The following is an 8324-nucleotide window of genomic DNA, read 5'->3' on the forward strand; positions in this document are numbered from 1 at the left end:
TTAAGTGTATCGCAGAGTTATATTCGGAAAGAATAAACCAGTTTTATTAACTAAAGACTTGTGTCGTTAAAGTTTCGTTGGAACGAATTTACGGAAAAATCAATTAACAAACGGAGACGTAACAATATAAAAAATAATAATTACAATTCACTTACTTAATCTAGTTCAAACCATAACAATTACTGCTCATACAGTTTGTGATATAAGTAGCACCTTGACCACTACTATGTCTGTGGTTTTCCAGCTGGCCTGATGAGCCTTGACACTGGGTGAAAGACCTTGTTAGTACTGAATATGGCAGACATAGTATGGTTCACATGGCATTACATAATCTTTTATTTTTTTGCCTTTACTCACAATGTTGTGGTTGCTCAATGTTTTCCACCAAGAACAAGAAAACTAGCTTGCTGGTTCCCCAAGTTCTTTTGAATGATAATAAAGTTAACTGAAGTAAAAACAAAAATAAATAAGGTTGTGTAAAAAAATGATAATATTGTGTTATTACTCCTTACAATAGATAATTCTGATTTGTAGATGACTTAAAATTGTAATAATTACAATTCACTAAATGTATTTCATACCATAAAAGTTGTTTTTCATGCAATTGATAGTATAAATAGTGCTTTAACCACTACACTGTTTGTTGTATCTCAGCTGACCTGGTGAACCCTGGTATTGGGCTAAAGGTCTTGTTGGAACTTGATATGGCAGATATAATGTAGTTAACATTTTGTTACATATTCTTCTTTGCTTTCACTTATAAATTTTTGATAGGTAGAGTTCTTAAGAGATGTATAATATTGTGCTGACATATTTTTGAGTTTGTTTTTACCTTGACTTTTATGGAAGAAACAAAGGAAATGTTAAGTGCAGTGTAATTAGTTATAACTTTTAGACCTATTAATTTATAGCATGTCTGTCTGTAAACTGTTGTGTTGCAAGAATGTTGTATTTAAATGTATAAGTTTTCCTATTTATGTATTGAAGCACCTGTTTTTCTTTTCCTCTTTCACAGGAGGCTGATACAAAAATAGAGGTGAAAAAATCTTTTATCCAACATATTTTTGGAAAACATTCTACTGACCACTGTCAAGATAGCAAAGCATTATCAAGCTGTCACACTTCAGACAAGAAAAATTTATGCACAGATTCAGAGGATCACAGCAGTTTTTTACCAGAGAATAAGTTTCTAAAATCTTTACATCATAGAGCAAAATCATTTAATTTTTATAGGAGTAATCAAAAGGAAAAAACATTTTCATTAGAACATTCATCTACACAAAAAGGACATGAAAAAGCAGCACATACTATTCCGGGAAGTCCAGATTTATCGGTTGACAGTTCTTCTGATAGTTTTTCTGTCTTGGTATGTTCACAAGAGGACATCACCTTTGATTCTAATCAAAATTTTTCATATTCTTTTGAGGAAATTGATGCAAAAGATGAGGACTGTGATAAAACTTTGGTGGAAAATATTGATGACTCAGAAGATGATTTGGATCATATTGCAACGCTCTCTCAATCACCTCTTCTCATAAGAGATGTTTTCAGAATTTTAAGTACCACTCAGAAAGTAGGTACTTGCAGTCCTGTGTTGAACATAAACAACACTGGTGAAAAAGGTGGTAGTCTTCTTCAACCAAAAAGTATTGAAGAACCTTCAGAGAACTGTAAGCAGATTATACAGGTACCTCCTTCAACTCCGAACATTCACCAACAGTTAAACAGTGAATTAGATCTTATTCAGTATCATAAAGGGAAGACAAATGTAAAATTAGAATTTGACAGCTCTGAAGAAGAAGGAGAAATTAAAGATGATGATGGTGATTTTATTTCAAGACCTTATAATGGATCTTATTTGTCATGCAATATAAAAGATAATGCAGTTGATAAGGATTCTCATGGAAAACACAACTCTAATCATTCTGAAAACATTCACCATTTCACACCACAGTGGACTGAAGGAAGTGTGTATTCTCGTCAGCTTTTGAAAATCACTTATCCTGAATCACCTTTAGGTTCATCAACAAGTAATGTAGATAACCAAAGAGAATTTTCATCATCACCTCCCTGGTTACACCAAAAAAGGGATAGAAATTCAAACAGTGACAACATAGAAGTGGAACGAGTAAAAGATCTTTCATTCTCATTTGATGTTTCTCTTGCTGCATCATGTAACAGATCTCTTGAAGTGAATGCATACAGTCAGGTTGACAAATGGCCCTTCAAGTCACCTCGTGTAACACCTCCGTGCACTAATAAAAATCTGCAACGTCACCTCAGTTGGGGAAGTGTGAGAGACAAAAGTACATCTTTAGCTGATATAAGTCCATATCTTGCTTCTGTAACTTCTCCATCTACTTCTACAATCTCTAGAAAATTGACTTCACGGTTTAAGTTACCTCAGTACAATATTAATGGACTGATGTCCTTCGAGCCAGGAGTAGACATCATAGATACTCATTGTCATTTGGATTTCTTGTTTCGACGTATTGGTTTTAAAGGAACTTACTCTCAGTACCAATTAGTCAATAAAGACACATATCCAGTTTGCTACGGTGGCTGCATCACAGACTTTTGTGATCCAAGTACCTTTGGTTTGGTAAGTATATCACATTTGACAAGTTTTTCTTTCATATTATTAATTCTTTTTTATTTACCAATATTAATTACATTTTACCCAGAAGAGTTGGTTGATCAATGTACTAGCAAAAAAATACTTAATTTCTAACGAAAAAGAATAATGCAACTAAAGAGAACTTTTTTTAAAAATTACTGTAGAATAAAAACAAATATTAAACTTAAAAGACTATTTCATTTAAACTTTAAAGTTTTACCCAAGATTTGGTATATACCACAATTTGCTTTTTTAAAATCATTCCCAGATGTACTTAAAATAGTATTCCAATTTTCACAGTTTGTAAAATAGTTACTAGAACAAGTATCTAGCAGAAATATATTACTTAGAAGTTTGGAAACTTAGTCAGTATATCAACTCAGAATAATAATGTTTTTCTATATCCTGTTCTCGCATCTCCTTTTTTAACTAATGTACCTTAAAATGTTTATTAATGAACTTAGAAAAACTAAATTATATCATTGTATCTTATGAATATTTGCAATTTTTCAGAATAAAACCTATGAAAGTCAGTTGCTAAAACTGAATAAACTTTAGAAATATATTCTTTTATTTCTACCAACTTCAAATGATAAAGTATGCAACTTGTAGAGTTTGTACCAATTTCTAGTGGTAAAGTATGTAAACCATAAGATTTGTTGCTAGCAGACCAGAAAATGTGAATTTATCTTTCTTATTGGTAAATGACCATTTAGGCTTAAGATTTTCTGTTTTCTTGATTAAATTGTTGAGTAATAAAAAATGTCAAGTAAATTACATTGTGAGAGATAAAAGAACATAGTGAATTTAATCCCCAGCAGGTTTTTTAATGGTGCATGAGCATTAAATGGCTTTATTTGAAGTTACCATTGTAAGTGGCTATCTCACCCACAAAAAAGAAGTTTAAATACGTGTCTTACAAAAAAAAGTTTAAATATATGTCAATATTTCAAGTTCATTTCACTTAAACTTGTGTATGTAGACTTTGGCTGAGTATTACCATGTAAGTCATTTTATTTTTAATATGTATAGAAACACAAATTAAACTATTAATTAAACTATTATAAATATCATAAAGTGTGTCTGTGTTGCAGTCTTTTCAGGTCTTAAAAATTAGTTGATGTTTTTTTCGAATAGTTTTATCAGTTGTGATAGATTTATATCATATACATTGTTATGGATATGTATAAATGCTAAGAGATTTGGCAACAATGTGGTTCAAACATGGTATACTATTATAAATAATACATCCAGAAGAAACATTATGAATTACACCATGCAGCAATGATGTAAAAACTTATTAGATGTTTTCTGAGTTATTTGTATATTCACTCTGTGTTGAATTAAACAGTTGTCATTGTAAAATCAAGATAAATAACAGGAGAAGTCCATAAGAAATTCAGTCTACAACTATATCTCAGCTTATCATTCACTTACAGCCAATATTATGGAAAGATCTTTTAGAAGAGGATAAAATATGGGCCACATTTGGATGCCATCCTCACATGGCAGAACAGTATAATCCTGAAATTGAAATGCACCTGATTGATGCTCTACAACATGACAAAGTAGTTGCCTTGGGAGAAGTTGGCTTAGATTACTCTCCAAAGTAAGTTAGTTGTAATTTCTTTTCCAGTTGAGGAATACTTTAAATTACTTAATTTTTATCAGCATTCATCTTGAAATTGAGTGAGAATGTACCTTGGATGTTCATACATTATTGATTTACTCTCATGCATGTTTATCTAATACCATATTAGCGTTTTATTATAAGTATTCATCAGTGTAAAACAGTAGTATACATAATGTTTTAATTAGCATCACTTGTATTGTTACCATCTTCTGTTTCAGATTACCTAACTTCACAATACATCACAACAGTTGTTGAGGTGATATTTTATTTCTCTGTGTCTAAGTGAATATTTATGTTTACTTGTAAAATGCTAGGTTTAAAAAACAATATTTAGTGGGTAACTGTTTCATTTTTGTTGAATGAACACACTAATGTATGAAGACAACATAAAGTTAATGTTATCATTTGTTGACAACGCTTATAAAGTAAATAAAATTAACTCTGAGAAGATAACTCGCTTCCTTACACAGATTAGGTATCTTCCTTGTGCGTTTGCCTAAGAGATTTGCATGTCACTAGCCTCGAGGCAACTCCCACCTAATGCATAATGACATCATTGTGTGACAAAAGCCCTTCACTAGTTGGAGGGCAACATAACTTCCATGTGCAATAACTTCCTCTTTGCATTTACACTTATGGTAACTTCATTCTTCTCCTTGGCATTGTATTGAATAAGAGATGTTTTACATTTTTATGTCTGAGTTCAATTTTTTGAGATTTGCATTGTTAACAAAACTTTGATTTTCATATTCTTTGGCTTTTATTTTAAAAACTTCATTCTTCTCCTTGGCATTGTATTGAATAAGAGATGTTTTAAATTTATATGTCTGAGTTCAATTTCTTGAGATTTGCATTGTTAACAAAACTTTGATTTTCATATTCTTTGGCTTTTATTTTAAAAGCTTTAATTTGTTTATCATAAATTCTCAAATGATGGTGACTTGTACTTAGTCCTGTGTGAGTGGCATTGTTCATACACAGATTTTATTTCTACTGTGGCCTCTGGAGGCTCATTCACTGTTGAGAATGTTACAGTCATTGCTCAGTGTGTTGTAGATTACCACATGCTTACTGGGCCTCCTACTCTTATCCTGTTGGCTTAACTTATTTCTTGATCTGTTGCACTTCCACTTTAATCTGATTTGCTTTGGGTAGTGCCTTACCATTCGAAAGACAACCTTAACCTTCCAAACTCTTTCTGAATTTCATCATCAGATTTGTTCCTTTCCTTATCATTTGCCTGTGTTCTTTATTATTACTTATTTTTCTACTCCATGTTCCATATTCCTTGGGATGTACTGTACCTTGTCTTTCCACCTTGCTTCTTATTAGGATTTACACTTGCATTTGTGACTCTTTTTGTCTTGATTTGTAAACTTTCTTCTTTTCGTTTTTTCAATTCTCTGTCCTTGGTATCTATTTAGTCAGATTGGGGATTGGGTCCCTTACTTCTGTTTTGCTTTATGATTCCTCAATTTTACATTTTTGTCATTTTCTCTACTACTGTCCTGTTTTCCCTCTTCTAACTCCACTTTTTATCTAAGGTAGTTCATCATGCTTCTGGTGGATTTTCTGTAGATGTTTGTTCCATTCTAGTTGCTAACTTAGCTTGTTCCACTTCTTTGGTTCTATCCATCATCACTTTGTTCCCCTGCTGTTATGACTTGTTAGGTCAGGTTATGTTCCTTTTTTACCATACTCTTTCCTCCTTGTGTACATGGTATTTATTGGGCTCCCTTTCTTTGCTCAACTGTCTTTCATACTGTTCATTTCTCACTGGTGTCCTGGACTGACATTATATGACTTTTGTCCTCCTTATCTTCCTAGGCTTTTCTTCTTTCCTGACCTTGGCTTTTACCTCGGTTCTTCATCTAGATCAGTCTACCCCTAACCTTCTCATTCCAAGTTCCAGGCCTTACTATTTTTCTCGTCCTCCTTCTACCAGAAGTCTATTTCATTGTTCTTCTTGTTGGTGACTATCTGACATGTACGACCCTGTGGGTACTCATCTCTTCTCCTGCTGTTGGTCTCATTTTCTCCCGATAGTCATTTTTCATTTCCCCATCTTGGTCTCTCATTTGCTTCTCCTCCCATTTCTTTTTCTCCTCTTTTTCATCTCGTCTATAGTTTTTTTCACTCGGTCTGGGGTTGGCCATGGTCAGATACCTTCCTACATGTCACTCTCAACCCATCCCTTATATGTATTCTACTTTCTGTCCATTATTTTCCTGTCTTCCCACTCCTTGCTCTTCCCTTTGTTGTCACATTGGCCCTATTTGTAGTCATTGGTATTGTGAAGGCCTTCACTATTCACAGCTTGGAACTGGCATTCCTTTGCCCATTCTAAGATGGTTTCCTGTTCTCACATCTTCCTTTACAGACAGGAGGTTAGGGGTGGGCAGAATTATCCTGAGATATCAGTCCTTTCTCACACCCAGTTTATATTTGGTATTGTACCTCCTACAGTGGTCCATGTAGATCCAAGGGTTTCTTTTTGGGTTCCATTTTCCTTGTTTGTGAACTCTCCTTGGAGAATTGTTTTGGTGATTGTACTGTGCCCATACTATTTCTGTCATTCCCTTGCCTCACAAACTGGATCTCTCTTCACATATGCTTCTCTCTCTGATTGAGGCACATCTGTAGATGAGGACAGGACTTCTGGCATTTGAATGTGGGACAAGCATTCATTCTACATCCTCATGCTTGACCTTCTCACTGTTCATAGAGCATGTTCCCATTTCTGCCTCTATTGATGGATCTCTTGGTCACGTTCCACTCAGTCAATTCTCTTGCATCAACCATCCAAGAGGCACCCATTCCAGGACCCCTTGCTTTTGGACATGCACTTCTGAGCTAATTCACATTGGGTTTTCTTTATTGCATCTCACTTGCTGGGAGCTTAGATCTTGATGGCTAGCTGCTTCTCTCAGGCATGTCCACTTTTTACCAACAAAGTGGTCTCTACACCCCCAGGTTTTTCATGGGGTTTGCTCTTAGTTTGGCATACCCATCTTGGATGCCTTTGACACCCTTCTCTACTCTGGGCTTCCTCACTTCTGGTCCACAGTTCCTCATCCTTTGGCTCTGGCTATCTATTTTCTTAGCCACCAATATTATCTATGTAAGAATGTGGATGACTCTTAATACATTTGTCTCTCCTTATCTACATCATCTGGCTTTTTCATCTCCTGCTGTATTTTGGCTTCCATCTGTCACCATTCTTCCATCACCCCACTATTTTTGAGAAGAATACTTACAGTTTCTTTTCATAGCCCCTTTTTGATTTCATAGGACCCCACCAGGTCACTGGTGTTGCCCTCCAGGGTATAATTACCCAAAATCTTCATCGAGCTGGGACAATAGAGAATGCTGATACCATCTGTCCTGGTTCTGCCAGTGCCCACTAGGAAGTGGGGTGTTCTGATCCACACTGTACCTACTGCATGGACTATCATGGAAAGAGCCAGCACCTGCAAAGTGATCTGGCAACTTTGCTGGATTTTAAAAATACAGTTTTGCATCACCCATTTAACTGTCTAGTAAAATACATTTCTGGCTAGAGGTCCAGTGGGGATCTGGACACTTTTCTGGAATACTCTGCCCCCTTTGTCAAGTGAGCATAGGAGACCCTTGCAATTTATCAGTTCATAGTTGCTGGGGTGGTAGACCATGGAGAATCCTCACCAGTTGGGCTTAGATGAGAAGTGTGGCAATGGTGGCACTGACAGTGTAGTGCAGGTCACTCCTCTCAACCATAACTCGTACCACTTGTGCCCTCCTCCTTCAGTCAAGCCTGTTCAATTAAGTTGAAGTGTGCACACAATTTACAGAAAACATTATCCAAAACTAATGTGCCTTTCTCCTGCAGCCTGAGTCTGTTCAGTAGAGTTGAGGTGAGCACACACTATATGGAACCATAATACATCATTGATGTGTCCTCCTCCTGCAGCCAGTGTCTGTTTGGTTGAGTTGAGGGGTTCACACAAAGTGTGGTCTGAATGCATCCGAACCACACTACACATACTGGCTGTCCCACCATTTGTGTGCAAGTACTTGAACAGTTATATTCTTGTT

At 35.3% G+C, this 8324-nt stretch overlaps 1 protein-coding gene across 7 annotated transcripts in view; it reads left to right on the plus strand.

The window, feature by feature from the left end:
- Nucleotides 1-8324, plus strand: part of LOC106469189 — a 29613-nt gene that overhangs the window by 7144 nt on the left and 14145 nt on the right. For all 7 annotated transcript variants that reach the window (XR_002612921.1, XM_022398389.1, XM_022398392.1 and 4 more), the window contains exons 4-5: nt 1016-2602; nt 4057-4226. Coding sequence is in view for 6 of the 7 variants with exons in the window: in XM_022398389.1 (XP_022254097.1) it covers nt 1016-2602; nt 4057-4226 (1757 nt within the window). In the remaining variant the exon portion in view is untranslated. The remainder of the gene's footprint in view (nt 1-1015; nt 2603-4056; nt 4227-8324) is intronic.

Source organism: Limulus polyphemus, unplaced genomic scaffold, assembly GCF_000517525.1.
Source record: "Limulus polyphemus unplaced genomic scaffold, Limulus_polyphemus-2.1.2 Scaffold95, whole genome shotgun sequence".
NCBI classification, from domain to species: Eukaryota; Metazoa; Arthropoda; class Merostomata; order Xiphosura; family Limulidae; genus Limulus; species Limulus polyphemus.